Source organism: Pecten maximus, chromosome 5 (assembly GCF_902652985.1).
Source record: "Pecten maximus chromosome 5, xPecMax1.1, whole genome shotgun sequence".
In the NCBI taxonomy this organism is placed as follows: Eukaryota; Metazoa; Mollusca; class Bivalvia; order Pectinida; family Pectinidae; genus Pecten; species Pecten maximus.
The window spans coordinates 48,046,609-48,068,680 of NC_047019.1; the positions used below are offsets into that span (position 1 = coordinate 48,046,609).

Here is a 22,072-nt window from a genome sequence, read left to right on the forward strand (position 1 = left end):
CCCTGTCCTCAGGGGTCAAACCAGCCTCGATCCTTTATATAAATCATGATGCCCTCCCCAATGTTTCACATACCAAATTTTGCTGTAATCTACTGAAAGGTTTAGGAGCTAGGAGTAGGGTTTAACAGCAATGTTCCCCTTTTGGAACCCCACAACTAGGGCCCCAGGCATCACACTAGCATCATTGCCCTCCACCAAGATGATCAAATTTGGTAGTAATCCAGTTTGGGGTTAAGGAAGAGTAACATTTTAAAGTAAAAGTCTAATGGCGCACAGCACACGGTGATGTCGGAGGGTACAATGCCTATAAGTTAATATGACCCTTTATCTGACAACCACCCACCCCCCAAGTTTCACTGGTAGGTGACTAATGAATGAACTATACAAAATTATCTGTTAATAAAAAACACATGAAAAAAGGAATGAAACTGCGTAAGATGTCAATGTTGGTTGTCTGTACTAATCATACCATTGTTACTCAGTAAATACATTAGGGTCACTTTGTGTATGAAACTCCTCTAATAGCAATTATTAGCTTCAGACTGTTCACGTAAAAGTTGATACTTTATAACATAAATATACCTCTCTGTCCATGGCAGTCAACTATCCGGTCATCATAGAACCAGACATCACGACACTCCGTACAGAAGTTGATGTGACAGGTCGCCTCTGGCCAGGAGGGACATGAGGCCAGTAGACAGGGGTTAGTCACACAGCTGGCTATGGTCGTCTCACATGTACACGGTGTTAGGAAGGACTGGGTATCGAAACAGAAGCGCGAGTCCGTGGCCGACAGTGTACGATCTGTGTTTGGGACAGAACTCGGCACTAGGGCTGTAACGGAGGTAAAATAACAATGATCTTAATATAGAGAAAAACACGATACCTAAAGTCTCTTATATCACATGCTGTTTCGAAGATTCATTCAGAAATGATGTAGCCTCTTATGATCTTTCTAGTTTATTGAAAACAATACTTTCTATTTTATATCAATTGACAGATTAAAATCGACACTATACCTACTTTATATCAATTGACAGACTAAATTGACAGTATACCTACTTTATATCAATTGACAGTATACCTACTTTATATCAATTGACAGTATACCTACTTTATATCAATTGACAGACTAATTACCTGAAACATCCTTGATCTGTGTGATCCAGAACTGCTCAGCCCAGCTAATGGGGACGGGGTCAAGTGGGGGACACAGACGTGGGAAAGTCGTCAGAAACCCCTGGCCCTGTAGGGACAGGATGTCCCAGATCTTCAGGGTCTGAGTAGTGGAAAACGGGCCTTTATAATAGTAGGAACACTCATTGGCATCTATGCCTCCAACTGTAAAACCATGCTTGTCATAACCATCTCTTGTCAAACCTGGAAAAACCATCAATTAGAATTACAAACAAGGGAACCACTGATATCTCTCGTCAAACCTGGAAAAAACATCAATTAGAATTACAAACAAGGGAACCACTGATATCTCTCGTCAAACCTGGAAAAAAAATCAATTAGAATTACAAACGAGAGAACCACTGATATCTCTCGTCAAACCTGGAAAAACTATCAATGAGAATTACGAACTAGAGAATTTTACCTCTCCTGTTCAGACAGAAGTCATTATAGCCATTGCTATGGTAACGCCCTGTTGTGTCCTCCTCTCTATTGCGATCGAAGCCCTCCACATCATAACCATATTTAGAATAGCCCTCACGGTCCAGACTGTATCTGTTATAGCCACAGCGGTTGTATCCTTCCCGGTCATAGTTATCTCTGTTGAAACCTGAAGGACACAGAAAATTACAGGCAGGTAGTCTTGTATTTTCTCTGATAGTTAAGAGAAAGGTCCAGTATTTTCCCCGATAGTTTAGAGGACGGTCTAGTATTTCCCTCGATAGTTTAGAGGAAGGTCTAGTATTTTTCCCCGATAGTTTAGAGGAAGGTCTAGTATTTTCCCCGATAGTTTAGAGGAAGGTCTAGTATTTTCCCTGATAGTTTATAGGAAGGTCTAGTATTTTCCCTGATAGTTTAGAGGAAGGTCTAGTATTTCCCTCGATAGTTTAGAGGAAGGTCTAGTATTTTCCCCGATAGTTTAGAGGAAGGTCTAGTATTTTCCCCCATAGTTTAGAGGAAGGTCAAGTATTTTCCCCGATAGTTTAGAGGAAGGTCTAGTATTTTCCCCAATAGTTTAGAGGAAGGTCTAGTATTTTCCCCAATAGTTTAGAGGAAGGTCTAGTATTTTCCCAGATAGTTAAGAGGAAGGTCTAGTATTTCCCTCGATAGTTTAGAGGAAGGTCTAGTATTTTCCCTGATAGTTTATAGGAAGGTCTAGTATTTTCCCAGATAGTTAAGAGGAAGGTCTAGTATTTTCCCCGATAGTTTAGAGGAAGGTCTAGTATTTTCCCCGATAGTTTAGAGGAAGGTCCAGTATTTTCCTTGATAGTTTAGAGGAAGGTCTAGTATTTTCCTTGATAGTTTAGAGGAAGGTCTAGTATTTTTCCCCATAGTTTAGAGGAAGGTCCAGTATTTTCCTTGATAGTTTAGAGGAAGGTCAAGTATTTTCCCCGATAGTTTAGAGGAAGGTCCAGTATTTTCCCCGATAGTTTAGAGGAAGGTCTAGTATTTTCCCCGATAGTTTAGAGGTCTAGTATTTTCCCTGATAGTTTAGAGGAAGGTCTAGTATTTTCCCCGATAGTTTAGAGGAAGGTCCAGTATTTTCCCCAATACATAGTTTAGAGGAAGGTCTAGTATTTTCCCCAATACATAGTTTAGAGGAAGGTCTAGTATTTTCCCCAATACATAGTTTAGAGGAAGGTCTAGTATTTTCCTCGATAGTTTAGAGGAAGGTCTAGTATTTTCCTCGATAGTTTAGAGGAAGGTCTAGTATTTTCCTCGATAGTTTAGAGGAAGGTCCAGTATTTCCCTCGATAGTTTAGAGGAAGGTCAACTACTTTCCCCGATAGTTAGTGGAAGGTCTAGTATTCTCCCTGATAGTTTAGAGGAAGGTAAGTATTAAGTGCTCCTAATAAACTTCAAATGAAGTAAATGAAGGTCATAGGAGGGACAACTTGGCAATGAAGGTTAAAGGTCACTCACCATCCTTGCCGTATCCATCCTGGCTGTAGCCTCGACGATCAAAACCTGCCTCATAGCCTGGTAAATTCAAATTCACTGTCACAGCCGGTATGTCACCACGGTCAGGCTGTCTGCTATTGTCAGGGCCAGGGTTCATGGTCACATTACAGGGGTTACCTTTAGAGGGGAGGGCATAGGTCACACATACTTCAGCTTCAAGATCGAGAACACTGCGGGCTGGAATGTTGAAGGGTACCATTGGAATGTTTCCATAGGCTCCAGGGAACATGTTTTTGTTGTTTCCTTTTTGCTGCCATTGCCAGTACAACATATCTACAAATGCATGGATGGAATAGAAAATGGGATCATATGGGGCACCGGTAGTGAGCATGTCTCCTCCGATATAGCGATGGACATAACTGAGGTAGGTTTCCAGAAACATACTCATATCTAGGAAGCTCTCACTGCTAAGTGCGATGGACAGATCTGCTAATGAAGGAATTGGAACAGCCATATCAAACTTTCGCATTATGCAAGGACGCCAAGATCCTGGCTGACCAAATGGATGGTCAGGTACGCAGCTGTCGCCCTCTCCATTACCACCAAAGTAACTCGGCTGCCAGACGATGGCATCAGCAAGTCTGCCCGGGTCTGTCGTGAAGTCAAAGTATGGGAGTGTGATGGAACAGTCAATTTTCTGTAACTTCTGCTCCAGACGCCGTAGGAAGACACGGTGCCATGGAAGATAGAAATGGCCGCCGTTGGCCTGCATGCTGTGAGTCATGTAGACATCCCGTAACTTCTCCCAGTCATTACCAGGACCGCTAAGTCGGAGCTGCTGGACAGCGGAGTAAAATTTGACGAGCTCTTCACGTGTCATGTCACGGATTTCCTTCCTCTCCGATACCACCTTACAACTATAATAAAGAGGTAGAGGATTACAAACGATGAATAAGGTAAGTAGTGTAATGATGGGGTGCCACTCATCAAAGAAAATTGAAGATGTTTCTTTCGACTCTTTGAGTAAAATATTTCATTGTTTCTCTTCCTATTTACTCTGTAAGTATATATCTAGCAACTCCCTTCAACGAGCTTACTGAACATTGCTTTAAAGCAATACATGTCCCCTAGACATGCAGCTATCCCTAGTTACACGACAGTATACCTAACCTTTGCCCTAACACTTTTAGTGACCTCTATAGTAACTAGACAGCTATCCCTAGTAACCCAACAGTATACCTAACCTTGACCTTTACCTTTGTAGTGACCTCTATAGTAACTAGATAGCTATCCCTAGTTACACGACAGTATACCTAACCTTGACCTTTACCTTTGTAGTGACCTGTATAGTAACTAGACAGCTATACCTAGTTACCTGACAGTTTACCGAACCTTGACCTTGACCTTTGTAGTGACCTATAGAGTAACTTGACATGACTTACCTGCAGGTCCATTGGCCATCAGCTTCACACACACAATCCTGACATCCCTGTGGTATTTTGTCTCCAGGTGAGTACGTCTGGCCATCATACATACACTTGTCCGAGGGCATTAGACAGTTGACCTCCTCACAAAGCTGGCCTGGGGCAAAGGCAGTTACCTCTAGCTGGTAGCCTAGCCTTTTGTCACCATGGAGACTCCGACAATCACCGATACTCAGGATCTGTAATTAATACAAAAGTAGCATTCATAGCTAATTGAAAAAAACAAAACAGAAGCCTACTTCTCCCGTACATGTCAGAAGACAATTGGTTTTAACTCAATATGAAAAAATCTGGCAGTTAAAATATCCTACGACATTGTTACATAGTGGTTGTGATGTCCTACAACATTGTTACATAGTGGTTGCATATTGGTTGTGATGTCCTACAACATTGTTACATAGTGGTTGTGATGGCATTGGACGTATTTCCTTATTATTCAATATGTTGTATAGTTTTGGAAGCAACTGGTTGTGATGGTCACATATTAGTGTTGCTATGTACCTCACACTTTGACTCCTCCCCTTGTTCCCCATCTATAAGTGCATCAACGTCTGTCTTGAACCTCCTGAAGCAGCAGGCCCCAGTCATGGCCACACTGCGGCACTGTTCTAATGTCTCATAATTGTTGACATTTCCACCGCATCCTGATAAAAACAAAATAACCACATATAAATATTTGTGACATCTCCTCAACTGGGAGGGTGATATGGAACTCAAACCATGTGGAAACGAGGAGCAACAGTCGAGAAATGGGGGGTAAAAATCACCCCGCGATGTCACCTGACGATAAAGCTGCAGGAGCAATATCCCATGGCGACATTGCGCCTAGAGCAACATCGCGGTGAGATTGCTTCCCTAGCTATGACCTGAGCGATGGGGATTAACGGTACCTATACCGATGTTTTTGACTGCTGGCAGCCCAGACAGTATTCTTACAATCTGATAGTTGGGTGTCTTTTTGTCCAATTTTAATGAGATGTTGAACATATAGTAAGTCAGTTATGAGGCATATGCATATTTATAATGTTTGCAATCCATGATTTTGAAACACCAAAATGATTCCTGAAAATTAAAAAAAGACAAACGAACGGACGGACAGACAGACGCTGGATGCCAAAGTATGGCATAAGCTCGCCTTGGTTTTTTGGACAAGGTGAGCTAATGATTGAAAATAAATCATGGACATCATACTACTATAGTCATCAATATTCTGGTACGGACCTGCGAGTTAATTGTTTATTTACACAGACACTGTACTGAAGACTGTTTCTAGAATATAAGTATGTGTACAGGTAGCCTGGATGGACTGCTCAAAATTAATCCATGTCTCTTGTCATCAATGGTTGGTCGAGCGGATCTGCTGCCAACATACCACGAACTCGCTGCTAGCACCCCGCGAACCCCCTGTAAACATCCTGCGTCTATGAGTGACAGGGATTAAAATGTTTTCTCCTGTAGGGTTTGAGTACTAAATCACATTCTCTGTACTGTAGAGGATAAAATACTGGCCTTGAAAAGTCAAGATTCATCAGAAAGAAAACCAATCATTCCCTCCAATAGTCTGAATCTGTGAGAACATACCTGAGTAGTTGAAAGGGAGACAATCCTCGGTGAACCTGTCATAGAAGTATCGGAGCACAGTGTTGTTACCATCACAGCAGCCCATTTCCAGGGGCCACACACAGGGATTCTGTCGTACATCACATGTGGGGCCATCAAAGGGGGGAACACATTCACAGTGGTATCCGTCCATCCCGACGTCTACACACGATCCCTCATTTTTACACGGGGAGTCTGCACATGGGGCTGTAACAAACAATTAAACATACAATTGACAATGCCTTAAATCAAATATTATGTAAATATGGAGTTTATAGGATATTTGATCTACTGGGAAGCATTTCTCAATTTAAAGTTTGCATAACATTATACATGTTCAGTTGAAGTTTATGATATTCATAACATAAAGTAAAATTCACTTGTGTTGACCACGCTTGGATTGAATACATAGGATGAGCCAAATGTTTTGTCTGGTCCCCATTTTTTCTCTTCTTTATTATTATCAATCACAGATGTTTCAGTGAAGGATTCAACATCTTTATGTAAAAACTTAAAATAAAACAGTTTGTGGACCTTAAAATCTACAGTGTTTTGTTTAAATTTCTATGCACATGTATCTATAGTAATAATGATACAACTCAGAGCCATAAATTTATGCTGAATAAAAATCAATGCAACACTGAATTAAGAAACAAGAGGCCAAGAGGGCCTTCAGTGCTCGCCAGAATATTTCAGTAATTATGGCAAAATACTTTAAGTTATAATTCATATTTTATCCTGATTTTGAACTGCCTCTTCCAACAATGATTAAAATACAGGTTGATGGAATCCTGTCATTCTTAAAAAAGGATTTTATAGTTTTAGCTCTGTTATTTTTCCCCATTGGACCCCCTTTCTCATGCCAAAGAGAGCTACATCGTTCATTCAATAATGCTCCAGACCAAATTTTATCAAAATCCATTCAGGCATTCAGGACTAGTAAGGATTACCCTCATGTTCCCCTATTAGGGCCCAGTAACAGCAACCTTGGTCTTGACCTTAAGGAAGTTTTTACACCCATAATGTGTATCAGCATTTCCTAGTGCATTATCATGTTAAATTTCAGAAAGTTTGAACTTCTGTATTGGGCCCTGAGATAACAATTTTCGACAGTATATTTTGGGTTGTATTTATATAGTAACATTAAACTTAAGGTTTATTTAAACCCCTATTGCTAAGTGCACATCAGGGTAACACAGATTTAATCTGCAATGAAAAATAGCATGAAAAACATCCAAGTCAAAAATCTGGATGGCCAGGCAGACTGTCAGTTTACTGGCAAACCTAGGTACACTCTGCTATAAAAATCGAAGTTTAATATGGATCTAATACCTGTGAACACTTTATTTCTAAGAAAGAAGCATGGTATGAAGTATCAGTTTGACTGGCAAAAGCAAACTCAAGATATGGCATGGAAACTGATTTTCTATATTTAGCAACAGTGACCTTGACCTTTGACCTTTAACATAGAAAAGCAATCTCAAGCAAGCAATTTCAATAAAATATGCACTGTATGAAGTTTGAAGGTCGATCGGCCCAAAGGAAACTCATGTTACTTCTAAGATACTGATTTTCTATTTATAGTAACAGTGACCTTGACCTTTGACCTTTCAAAGAAGCAAATCAATTCTAAGCATCACTTTAAGCACTGAAAGATATTTGAGTTAGATTGGCCAAAGCAAACTCTGGATTTTGCATGGAAAGTGATTTTTATTTATATCTAGTAACAGTGATCTCGAATTTTGATGCTGAAAAGCAAATCCCAAGCAAGCACTTCCAATAGGAAAGCACTGTATGAAGTTTGAGGTAGATAGCTTTGAAGGATCAGTTTGATTGGCAAAAGCAAACTGAAGTTATTGCATGGAAACTGATTTTCTATATTTAGTAAGTGACCTTGACCTTTGACACAGAAAAGCTATCCAAAGCAAACAAGGTCAGACGGTCAGATAGATGGGACAAATGGACAGTTACTGTGATTACTATAGGGCACCCTCACTTTTGTGGAGGGCCCTTATCATAATAATTTATATTGTATGATTACGCCAGCGACAAGCTATTGTATATTGTAGACATGTCTTGTGGTACGGACATAGAAGCTTCCAGCCTGCATCCATTATTTTTCCATTAGATGTCACTGCATATCTTATAATCATATATCGAACACATTTACAGTTAAATCACTGAATAACTTGTAAATTGAACTTGGTCCCCATCAGCTTTGACTTATCCATGTTATACTGTACCTGTGCAGTTGGCCATGTCGAGACGAGGTGAGCATGATGGTTGTCCTTTCTGAAAAACATAAAAAAAATGAATTACAGATTAGTTAAGGTTGAAAACACAAATGAAGTTAGTAACCTCTTTGTTGTACGTGCTAATACACAAAAACAAGAATCTAGTTAAACAAGTCATAAAATCTCTTATATATGTGAACAATTCATGCCAAAAATGTTGATAACCAAGGATTTATTGTTAAGCCTTATGGCTGTACATTAAGTGAATGTTAGAAGCAAGGACATCAATTATTGGTCATTTAATCTATTTTTTTCGGTAGCATCTCCTCATTCAATGAAATGAGAGGAGTTAATTGAACATTTTAAACTATAACCCTCGCCAGGACGGTTGACGAATACCCCCCTGCAGCCTCCTCGAGTCAGTTTTCAATGACAACTTTCCCCCATTTTTTTAAAAAATAGTCATAAACACTGAGAGAATGAATAGCAGGAGAAAAGTATGTCCAATTTTTTGTATAAAAGGGGGATAACTCTCCGAAAGGGGGAAAAATGCAAAATCCTTTCAGGGGGTACATTTCCACATTGTACTGGTCATTCCCACAAAATTTCGAAAAAATCTGCTTAAAACTGAACAAATACAAAAGTTTGTCTACGAACAGACAGAAGGACCAACAGACAGAAAGACCATACAGACAGACTGACCAACAGACAGAAGGACCATACAGACAGACTGACCGACAGACAGACTGACCGACAGACAGAAGGACCATACAGACAAACTAATCAACAGACCAAAGGACCATACAGACAAACTAACCAACAGACCAAAGGACCATACAGACAAACTAAACAACCGACAGACTGACCAACAGACAGAAGACCAAACAGACAGACTGACCAACAGACAGAAGACCAAACAGAAAGACTGACCAACAGACAGAAGACCAAACAGACAGACTGACCAACAGACAGAAGACCAAACAGACAGACTGACCAACAGACAGAAGGACCGTATATACAGACTGACCAACAGACAGACTGACCAACAGACAGAAGGACCATACAGACAAACTAACCGACAGACAGAAGACCAAACAGACAGACTGACCGACAGACAGACTGACCAACAGACAGAAGGACCAAACAGACAGACTGACCAACAAACAGAAGGACCCAACAGACCAAAGGACTGTAGAGACAGACTGACCAACAAACAGACTGACCAAACAGACAGAAGGACCATACAGACTGACCAACAGACAGAAGGACCATACAGACTGACCAACAGACAGAAGGACCATACAGGCTGACCAACAGACAGAAGGACCATACAGACTGACCAACAGACAGAAGGACCATACAGGCAGCTCACCACAAATCACTAATAGGTCACCAGTGAATGTATCAGATCCTGACTGTTAACATTCCTATGTGACTGTTACATACCACTTATTCAGTGTTTTAGATTATATACTTTTTTCACATCAATAGAAATATACCTTTTAAAATATTAAATATTTTTTATCACTTAAACCCCACATGATGTATTAGTTATTATACTACATTAACAATTTTATATATGTTGTTTTTTTATTGTACATTAACATCACCTGTCTACAGGTTTATACATAAATGTAAACAGCTGTTGATATTTATTGAGTCATAAATTCAGATTTAAAGCTCAATAATCATATCCAAATTCCACATAAGTTATGCCAATTACAAAGATCTAAAGAAAACAGATACATCTAACAGGCTACCAAGAATGATAGCAAATCAATCTTCGAGCAAAATACATTTAATATGTCAAATGAATATTATCATGGCAGTGTTATCATAAGTCTCCCCAAAACCACATAACTGGAACACTTGTTGCAGCAAACAAATTAGCTGTTAATTTGGTGTTAATACGTAGTGTAGACCTAACTAAACCCCATCAGCCTAAAACAAAACTACTCAGTCGGAATTTCCATAAAATCTGCCAATACCAGCTTTATCAGACCCAAAGCAGTTTTGCAAAGGTACCCCCTCTGTTAGACCCCCAACAGTTTCTCATAGATACCCGCTCTGTCAGACCCCCAACAGTTTCTCATAGATACTTGGTCTGTCAGACCCCCAACAGTTTCCCATAGATACCTGGTCTGTCAGACCCCCAACAGTTTCTCATAGATACCTGGTCTGTCAGACCCCCAACAGTTTCCTATAGATACCTGGTCTGTCAGACCCCCAACAGTTTCCCATAGATACCTGGTCTGTCAGACCCCCAACAGTTTCCAATAGATACCTGGTCTGTCAGACCCCCAACAGTTTCCAATAGATACCCGCTTTGTCACACCCTAACAGTTTCCAATAGATACCCGCTCTGTCAGGCCCCCAACAGTTTCCAATAGATATCCGCTCTGTCAGACCCCCAACAGTTTCCAATAGATACCCACTCTGTCAGACCCCCAACAGATTCCTTACCCACTCTGTCAGACCCCCAACAGTTTCCCATAGATACCTGGTCTGTCAGACCCCCCAACAGTTTCCAATAGATACCCGCTCTGTCAGACCCCCAACAGTTTCCATCAGATACCCACTCTGTCAGACCCCCAACAGTTTCCATCAGATACCCACTCTGTCAGACCCCCAACAGTTTCCATCAGATACCCACTCTATCAGACCCCCAACAGTTTCCAATAGATACCCGCTCTGTCAGACCCCCAATAGTTTCCAATAGATACCCACTCTGTCAGACCCCCAAGAGTTTACAATTGATACCCGCTCTGTCAGACCCCCAACAGTTTCCAATAGATACCCACTCTGTCAGACCCCCAACAGTTTACAATTGATACCCGCTCTGTCAGACCCCCAACAGATTCCTTACCCGCTCTGTCAGACCCCCAACAGTTTCCAATAGATACCTGGTCTGTCAGACCCCCAACAGTTTCCCATAGATACCTGGTCTGTCAGACCCCCAACAGTTTCCAATAGATACCCGCTCTTTCAGACCCCCAACAGTTTCCAATAGATACTCGCTCTGTCAGACCCCCAACAGTTTACAATTGATACCCGCTCTGTCAGACCCCCAACAGATTCCTTACCCGCTCTGTCAGACCCCCAACAGTTTCCAATAGATACCCGCTCTGTCAGACCCCCAACAGTTTCCAATAGATACCCACTGTGTGACCCCTAACAGCTTAAAATAGATACCCACTCTGTCAGACCCCCAACAGTTTCCAATAGATACCCGCTCTGTCACACCCCCAACAGTTTCCAATAGATACCTGGTCTGTCAGACCCCCAACAGTTTCCAATAGATACCCACTCTGTCAGACCCCCAACAGTTTCCAATAGATACTCGCTCTGTCAGACCCCCAACAGTTTACAATTGATACCCGCTCTGTCACACCCCCAACAGTTTCTCATAGATACCCACTCTGTCAGACCCCCAACAGTTTCCAATAGATACCCGATCTGTCACACCCTAACAGTTTCCAATAGATACCCGCTCTGTCAGACCCCTATCAGTTTCCAATAGATACCCGCTCGGTGACACCCTAACAGTTTCCAATAGATACCCGCTCTGTCAGACCCCCAACAGTTTCCCCATAGATACCCGCTCTGTCAGACCCCCAACAGTTTCCAATAGATACCCGCTCTGTCAGACCCCCAACATTTTCCAATAGATACCTGGTCTGTCAGACCCCCAACAGTTTCCCATAGATACCTGGTCTGTCAGACCCCCAACAGTTTCCAATAGATACCTGGTCTGTCTGACCCCCAACATTTTCCAATAGATACACGCTCTGTCACACCCCTAACAGTTTCCAATAGATACCCGCTCTGTCAGACCCCCAACAGTTTCCAACAGATACCCACTCTGTCAGACCCCTAACAGTTTCCAATAGATACCTGGTCTGTCAGACCCCCAACAGTTTCCAATAGATACCCGCTCTGTAACACACCCAACAGTTTCCAAAAGATACCCACTCTGTAACACACCCAACAGTTTCCAAAAGATACCCACTCTGTCAGACCCCCAACAGTTTCCAATAGATACCCGCTCTGTCAGACCCCCAACAGTTTCCAATAGATACCCACTCTGTCAGACCCCCAACAGTTTCCCCATAGATACCCACTCTGTCAGGCCCCAACAGTTTCTCACAGGTACCCCCTCTGTCAGACCCCGAACAGTTTCCCCATAGATACCCACTCTGTCAGACCCCCAACAGTTTCCAATAGATACCCGCTCTGTCACACCCCCAACAGTTTCCAATAGATACCCGCTCTGTCAGACCCCCAACAGTTTCCCCATAGATACCCACTCTGTCAGACCCCCAACAGTTTCCAATAGATACCCACTCTGTCAGACCCCGAACAGTTTCCCCATAGATACCCACTCTGTCAGACCCCCAACAGTTTCCAATAGATACCCGCTCTGTCACACCCCCAACAGTTTCCAATAGATACCCACTCTGTCAGACCCCCAACAGTTTCCCCATAGATACCCACTCTGTCAGACCCCCAACAGTTTCCAATAGATACCCGCTCTGTCACACCCCCAACAGTTTCCAATAGATACCCACTCTGTCAGACCCCCAACAGTTTCCAATAGATACCCGCTCTGTCAGACCCCCAATAGTTTCCAATAGATACCTGGTCTGTCAGACCCCCAACAGTTTCCAATAGATACCCGCTCTGTCAGACCCCCAACAGTTTCCAATAGATACCCACTCTGTCAGACCCCCAACAGTTTCCAATAGATATCCGCTCTGTCAGACCCCCAACAGTTTCCAATAGATACCCACTCTGTCAGACCCCCAACAGTTTCCCATAGATACCTGGTCTGTCAGACCCCCAACAGTTTCCAATAGATACCCGCTCTGTCAGACCCCCAACAGTTTCCCAGAGATACCTGGTCTGTCAGACCCCCAACAGTTTCCCATAGATACCTGGTCTGTCACACCCCCAACAGTTTCCAATAGATACTCGCTCTGTCAGACCCCCAAGAGTTTACAATTGATACCCGCTCTGTCAGACCCCCAACAGTTTCCAATAGATACCTGGTCTGTCAGACCCCCAACAGTTTCCAATAGATACCTGGTCTGTCAGACCCCCAACATTTTCCAATAGATACCTGGTCTGTCACACCCCCAACAGTTTCCAATAGATACCCACTCTGTCAGACCCCCAACAGTTTCCAATAGATACCCGCTCTGTCAGACCCCCAACAGTTTCCAATAGATACCTGGTCTGTCAGACCCCCAACAGTTTCCAATAGATACCTGGTCTGTCAGACCCCCAACAGTTTCCCATAGATACCTGGTCTGTCAGACCCCCAACAGTTTCCAATAGATACCTGGTCTGTCAGACCCCCAACAGTTTCCAATAGATACCCACTCTGTCAGACCCCTAACAGTTTCCCATAGATACCTGGTCTGTCAGACCCCCAACATTTTCCAATAGATACCTGGTCTGTCAGACCCCCAACATTTTCCAATAGATACCTGGTCTGTCAGACCCCCAACAGTTTCCAATAGATACCTGGTCTGTCAGACCCCCAACATTTTCCAATAGATACCTGGTCTGTAACACACCCAACAGTTTCCAATAGATACCCGCTCTGTAACACCCCCAACAGTTTCCAATAGATACCCACTCTGTCAGACCCCCAACAGTTTCCAACAGATACCCACTCTGTCAGACCCCCTAACAGTTTCCAACAGATACCCGCTCAGATACCTAATTGCTTCCTTACATTATTTATGGTAAGTTTTTAGCATGTATTGAAATAGGTATCGGTAATGGTCCAAGGATACATTTTACTAGAACCAATACCTATGTAGGTACAAATACTACACCAAATAATACATGATTTTGTTTCAGACAAATGTTCAGTGGAGCGACAGCTAGCTAGTTTATACCGAATCGTGTGAATTAGACCACAGAACTAGGTAACAAATCTCCAGTCTAAAGATGGTTTATAGAGATCCTATCTGAGAGGCTGTATCTGAGTAATGAAACGTATAAATGACATCATGTTAGCAGCATGTATCCTTACATTTCTCAGCGGGAACTCATCCCCATTACCGGCAGATATATACCAAACACATCAAAAACTGATATTAACAGTTAATCAATTATCATAGTTTTATCCTGGTTCCTTAACAGCTTTGATTGAGTGTATAGGGTATTAGACACCTGTCCAATAGAACCAATTGAGTGTATAGGGTATTAGACACCTGTCCAATAGAACCAATTGAGTGTATAGGGTATTAGACACCTGTCCAATAGAACCAATTGAGGGTATAGAGTATTAGACACCTGTCCAATAGAACCAATTGAGTGTATAGGGTATTAAACACCTGTCCAATAGAACCAATTGAGGGTATAGAGTATTAGACACCTGTCCAATAGAACCAATTGAGGGTATAGAGTATTAGACACCTGTCCAATAGAACCAATTGAGGGTATAGAGTATTAGACACCTGTCCAATAGAACCAATTGAGGGTATAGAGTATTAGACACCTGTCCAATAGAACCAATTGAGGGTATAGAGTATTAGACACCTGTCCAATAGAACCAATTGAGTGTATAGGGTATTAGACACCTGTCCAATAGAACCAATAGAGCATATAGAGTATTAGACACCTGTCCAATAGAACCAATTGAGGGTATAGAGTATTAGACACCTGTCCAATAGAACCAATTGAGGGTATAGAGTATTAGACACCTGTCCACTAGAACCAATTGAGTGTGTAGAGTATTAGACACCTGTCCACTAGAACCAATTTAGGGTATAGAGTATTAGACACCTGTCCACTAGAACCAATTGAGGGTATAGAGTATTAGACACCTGTCCAATAGAACCAATTGAGGGTATAGAGTATTAGACACCTGTCCAATAGAACCAATTGAGTGTATAGGGTATTAAACACCTGTCCAATAGAACCAATTGAGGGTATAGAGTATTAGACACCTGTCCACTAGAACCAATTGAGTGTATAGAGTATTAGACACCTGTCCACTAGAACCAATTGAGGGTATAGAGTATTAGACACCTGTCCACTAGAACCAATTGAGGGTATAGAGTATTAGACACCTGTCCACTAGAACCAATTGAGGGTATAGAGTATTAGACACCTGTCCAATAGAACCAATTGAGTGTGTAGAGTATTAGACACCTGTCCAATAGAACCAATTGAGTTTGTAGAGTATTAGACACCTGTCCACTAGAACCAATTTAGGGTATAGAGTATTAGACACCTGTCCACTAGAACCAATTGAGGGTATAGAGTATTAGACACCTGTCCACTAGAACCAATTGAGGGTATAGAGTATTAGACACCTGTCCAATAGAACCAATTGAGTGTGTAGAGTATTAGACACCTGTCCACTAGAACCAATTTAGGGTATAGAGTATTAGACACCTGTCCAATAGAACCAATTGAGTGTATAGAGTATTAGACACCTGTCCACTAGAACCAATTGAGGGTATAGAGTATTAGACACCTGTCCACTATAACCAATTGAGGGTATAGAGTATTAGACACCTGTCCAATAGAACCAATTGAGTGTATAGAGTATTAGACACCTGTCCACTAGAACCAATTGAGTGTATAGAGTATTAGACACCTGTCCACTAGAACCAATTGAGGGTATAGAGTATTAGACACCTGTCCAATAGAACCAATTGAGTGTGTAGAGTATTAGACACCTGTCCACTAGAACCAATTTAGGGTATAGAGTATTAGACACCTGTCCAATAGAACCAATTGAGTGTATAGAGTATTAGACACCTGTCCACTAGAACCAATTGAGTGTATAGAGTATTAGACACCTGTCCACTAGAACCAATTGAGGGTATAGAGTATTAGACACCTATCCACTAGAACCAATTGAGGGTATAGAGTATTAGACACCTGTCCACTATAACCAATTGAGGGTATAGAGTATTAGACACCTGTCCACTAGAACCAATTGAGTGTATAGAGTATTAGACACCTGTCCACTAGAACCAATTGAGTGTATAGAGTATTAGACACCTGTCCACTAGAACCAATTGAGGGTATAGAGTATTAGACACCTGTCCACTAGAACCAATCTCTCAGCAGCTAACACGCTGGTGAGTTACTTACAATTGTCAATATTAATGAACATCAATCTTTAAAGTAAACTTCTGGGTACAAGTGACAAACACCAAGACAAACTAACTACATGTACTACTAGAGGAGACACAAAACCTTTTAATGTAGTCAAAAGTGTCAAATGCTTTTCTGCTACAATAGCAACTAAGACAAACCCACAAGTGTTCCAGTCTACTACTAATTACCTTACACCAGCTGCTTTAGACACATATTCTGATCCACAGCCTAGACATTGATGATTTTAACACTATTGCTCTAGAATCATGAAAGGTTAGGAACATCCATAGTTAGTCAATGTTTCACAGCATTCTGGAATGATATCCGTGTATAGATCAAGAAGATGCTATTAAAAAACAAACAAAACCCCCAAAAAAATCTAGCAGGAAAAAATTGTCCTTTATGGAGAAATTTTTGTAAAGAAAAAACACTATTCTGGCAGATCTAATGTACAAAATTTGAACTTTCACAACACAAGAAATTTTGAATATTTAAAGGGAGATTGACTCCTGGATCTTATACCTTGTAAGGGAGACTGACACCTGTATCTCACACCAGGTAAGGGAGACCGACACCTGGATCTCACACCTTGTAAGGGAGACTGACACCTGGATCTCACACCTTGTAAGGGAGACACCTGGATCTCACACCAGGTAAGGGAGACCGACACCTGGATCTCACACCTTGTAAGGGAGACTGACACCTGGATCTCACACCTTGTAAGGGAGACACCTGGATCTCACACCAGGTAAGGGAGACTGACACCTGAATCTCAAACCTTGTAAGGGAGACACCTGTATCTCACACCAGGTAAGGGAGACTGACACCTGGATCTCACACCTTGTAAGGGAGACTGACACCTGGATCTCACACCTTGTAAAGGAGACTGACACCTGGATCTCACACCTTGTAAGGGAGACTGACACCTGGATCTCACACCTTGTAAAGGAGACTGACACCTGGATCTCACACCTTGTAAGGGAGACTGACACCTGGATCTCACACCTTGTAAGGGAGACTGACACCTGGATCTCACACCAGGTAAGGGAGACTGACACCTGGATCTCACACCTTGTAAAGGAGACTGACACCTGGATCTCACACCTTGTAAGGGAGACTGGCACCTGGATCTCACACCTTGTAAGGGAGACACCTGGATCTCACACCAGGTAAGGGAGACACCTGGATCTCACACCTTGTAAGGGAGACTGACACCTGGATCTCACACCTTGTAAGGGAGACTGACACCTGGATCTCACACCAGGTAAGGGAGACACCTGGATCTCACACCAGGTAAGGGAGACTGACACCTGGATCTCACACCTTGTAAAGGAGACTGACACCTGGATCTCACACCTTGTAAGGGAGACTGGCACCTGGATCTCACACCTTGTAAGGGAGACACCTGGATCTCACACCAGGTAAGGGAGACACCTGGATCTCACACCTTGTAAGGGAGACTGACACCTAGATCTCACACCAGGTAAGGGAGACACCTGGATCTCACACCAGGTAAGGGAGACACCTGGATCTCACACCTTGTAAGGGAGACTGACACCTGGATCTCACACCTTGTAAGGGAGACTGACACCTGTATCTCACACCAGGTAAGGGAGACTGACACCTGGATCTCACACCTTGTAAGGGAGACTGGCACCTGGATCTCACACCTTGTAAGGGAGTCACCTGGATCTCACACCTTGTAAGGGAGACTGACACCTGGATCTCACACCAGGTAAGGGAGACTGATACCTGGATCTCACACCTTGTAAGGGAGACTGACACCTTGATATCACACCTTGTAAGGGAGACACCTGGATCTCACACCTTGTAAGGGAGACACCTGGATCTCACACCTTGTAAGGGAGACTGACACCTGGATCTTATACCTTGTAAGGGAGACTGACACCTGTATCTCACACCAGGTAAGGGAGACTGACACCTGGATCTCACACATTGTAAGGGAGACTGACACCTGGATCTCACACCTTGTAAGGGAGACTGACACCTGGATCTCACACCTTGTAAGGGAGACTGACACCTTGATATCACACCTTGTAAGGGAGACACCTGGATCTCACACCTTGTAAGGGAGACACCTGGATCTCACACCTTGTAAGGGAGATTGACACCTGGATCTTATACCTTGTAAGGGAGACTGACACCTGTATCTCACACCAGGTAAGGGAGACTGACACCTGGATCTCACACCTTGTAAGGGAGACTGACACCTGGATCTCACACCTTGTAAGGGAGACACCTGGATCTCACACCTTGTAAGGGAGACTGACACCTGGATCTCACACCTGGATCTCACACCTTGTAAAGGAGACTGACACCTGGATATCACACCTTGTAAGGGAGACTGACACCTTGATATCACACCTTGTAAGGGAGACACCTGGATCTCACACCTTGTAAGGGAGACACCTGGATCTCACACCTTGTAAGGGAGATTGACACCTGGATCTTATACCTTGTAAGGGAGACAGATACCTGGATATCACACCTTGTAAGGGAGACTGACACCTGGATCTTATACCTTGTAAGGGAGACTGATACCTGGATCTTATACCTTGTAAGGGAGACTGACACCTGTATCTCACACCAGGTAAGGGAGGTTGACACCTGGATCTCACACCTTGTAAGGGAGACTGACACCTGTATCTCACACCAGGTAAGGGAGACTGACACCTGGATCTCACACCTTGTAAGGGAGACTGACACCTGGATCTCACACCTGGATCTTGTTGTAACTACCTAGCCACCAGTGACTGGAATGGTGTAGTTTTACTACATTTCTTTTTTTAACAATTTCTTCCTTATGTATCAATGTCTTTATTTCACAGACACAGGACACTCAAAATACCTTACTTTGTTGGGGGTTTTTTTTTACAGGAAAGCGAAAACTTGTGAATTGATGTAATACCAGTTTTGATTCAGCTTTATTACATCTGTGTAGCCAAAGTTCCTCCATTTATATATTGCTATGGGCGTACCATGATAATACATACAGGATGGACTAATTACCCTCCCCTTCACAGGAACTTGACTCAGCAATAATCTATGTAGGGTTTTACAACTCAGCATCTGCTGTATACACAAAAATAGATTTATGGTCATCACAACTTGTTGATAAACTGAGGTAATATTAGCCAAACACTGCTTATAATCAGTACAATCATCTTTGATACACTTATCAGATAGCAAAACACCATGCTGCTCAAAATAACACATACTTCTAAATAGAGATAGTTCTCGTGACTTAAATCTTCTTATCCTACTGGTCTATATGGCAGAGACGCTATCAAGGGTTTACTGAGGTAAACCATTAGTGATTGGGAGGGGAGTGTGGTACTGGGGAGTGGTGGGGTGTGGTACTGGGGAGTGATGGGGTGTGGTACTGGGGAGTGATGGGGTGTGGTACTGGGACAGTGATGGGGTGTGGTACTGGACAGTGATGGGGTGTGGTACTGGGGAGTGATGGGGTGTGGTACTGGGCAGTGATGGGGTGTGGTACTGGACAGTGATGGGGTGTGGTACTGGACAGTGATGGGGTGTGGTACTGGACAGTGATGGGGTGTGGTACTGGGGAGTGATGGGGTGTGGTACTGGGGAGTGATGGGGTGTGGTACTGGGGAGTGATGGGGTGTGGTACTGGACAGTGATGGGTGTGGTACTGGACAGTGATGGGGTGTGGTACTGGGCAGTGATGGGGTGTGGTACTGGGCAGTGATGGGGTGTGGTACTGGACAGTGATGGGGTGTGGTACTGGACAGTGATGGGGTGTGGTACTGGACAGTGATGGGTGTGGTACTGGACAGTGATGGGGTGTGGTACTGGGGAGTGATGGTGTGTGGTACTGGGGAGTGATGGGGTGTGGTACTGGGAGTGATGGGGTGTGGTACTGGACAGTGATGGGGTGTGGTACTGGACAGTGATGGGGTGTGGTACTGGACAGTGATGGGGTGTGGTACTGGGGAGTGATGGGGTGTGGTACTGGACAGTGATGGGGTGTGGTACTGGACAGTGATGGGGTGTGGTACTGGACAGTGGATGGGGGTGGTGGTACTGGACAGTGATGGGGTGTGGTACCGGGGAGTGATGGGGTGTGGTACTGGACAGTGATGGGGTGTGGTACTGGACAGTGATGGGGTGTGGTACTGGGGAGTGATGGGGTGTGGTACTGGACAGTGATGGGGTGTGGTACCGGGGAGTGATGGGGTGTGGTACTGGACAGTGATGGGGTGTGGTACTGGGGAGTGATGGGGTGTGATACTGGACAGTGATGGGGTGTGGTACTGGGGAGTGATGGGGTGTGGTACTGGACAGTGATGGGGTGTGGTACTGGACAGTGAGGGGGTGTGGTACTAGACAGTGATGGGGTGTGGTACTGGGGAGTGATGGGGTGTGGTACTGGACAGTGATGGGGTGTGGTACTGGACAGTGATGGGGTGTTGTACTGGGGAGTGATGGGGTGTGATACTGGACGGTGATGGGGTGTGGTACTGGACAGTGTTGGGATGTGGTACTGGACAGTGATGGGGTGTGGTACTGGACAGTGATGGGGTGTGGTACTGGACAGTGATGGGGTGTGGTACTGGGGAGTGATGGGATGTGGTACTGGGGAGTGATGGGGTGTGGTACTGGACAGTGATGGGGTGTGGTACTAGACAGTGATGGGGTGTGGTACTGGACAGTGATGGGGTGTGGTACTGGACAGTGATGGGGTGTGGTACTGGGGAGTGATGGGGTGTGGTACTGGACAGTGATGGGGTGTGGTACTGGACAGTGGTGGGGTGTGGTACTGGACAGTGATGGGGTGTGGTACTGGGCAGTGATGGGGTGTGGTACTGGACAGTGATGGGGACGTGGTTAGTGGACAGTGAGGGGGTGTGGGTACTTGGCAGTGATGGGGTGTTGTACTGGACAGTGATGGGGTGTGTGGTACTGGACAGTGATGGGGTGTGGTACTGGACAGTGATGGGGTGTGTACTGGACAGTTGATGGGGTGTGTTGTACTGGTAGTGAACTGGGTGCATGGTACTGGACAGTGATGGGGTGGGGTACTGGGACAAGTGATGGGGCGTGGGTACTGGACAGGGAGGGGTGTGGTACTGGGACAGTGATGGGTGTGGTACTGGGGAGTGATGGGTGTGTTAATGGGAGTTGATGGAGTGTGTGGTAATGGGAGGATGGGTGTGGTACTGGGGAGTGATGGGGTTGTGGTACTGGGGAGTTGTGAATGGGGTGTGGTACTGGGACAGTGATGGGGTGGGTACTGGACCAGTGATGGTGTGTGGTACTGGGGAGAGTGATGGGGTTGGGAATGGGCACCGTGATGGGTGTGGTACTGGACAGTGATGGGGTTGTGGTACGGGACAGTGATGGGGGGTGGTTACTGGGGAGTAAGTGTATGGAGTGTGGTACTGGGGAGTGATGGGGGTGTGGTACTGGGCAGTGAATGGGGTTGTGTCCTGGACAAGTGATGGGGTGTGGTATATGGACAGTGATGGGGTGTGGGTACTGTGGACTTTTAGGGGTGGGTCC

General features: G+C 44.0%; 1 protein-coding gene across 1 annotated transcript in view; it reads right to left on the reverse strand.

Moving 5' to 3' along the window:
• The window catches only part of LOC117328494, a gene marked incomplete in the record, with an annotated part of 86,662 nt that overhangs the window by 56,126 nt on the left and 8,464 nt on the right, over positions 1 to 22,072 (reverse strand). The window contains 8 exon segments of the mRNA XM_033886031.1: positions 583 to 834; positions 1,141 to 1,380; positions 1,601 to 1,786; positions 3,100 to 3,995; positions 4,521 to 4,741; positions 5,064 to 5,206; positions 6,144 to 6,368; positions 8,405 to 8,453. Coding sequence (XP_033741922.1) covers positions 583 to 834; positions 1,141 to 1,380; positions 1,601 to 1,786; positions 3,100 to 3,995; positions 4,521 to 4,741; positions 5,064 to 5,206; positions 6,144 to 6,368; positions 8,405 to 8,453 — 2,212 coding nt within the window.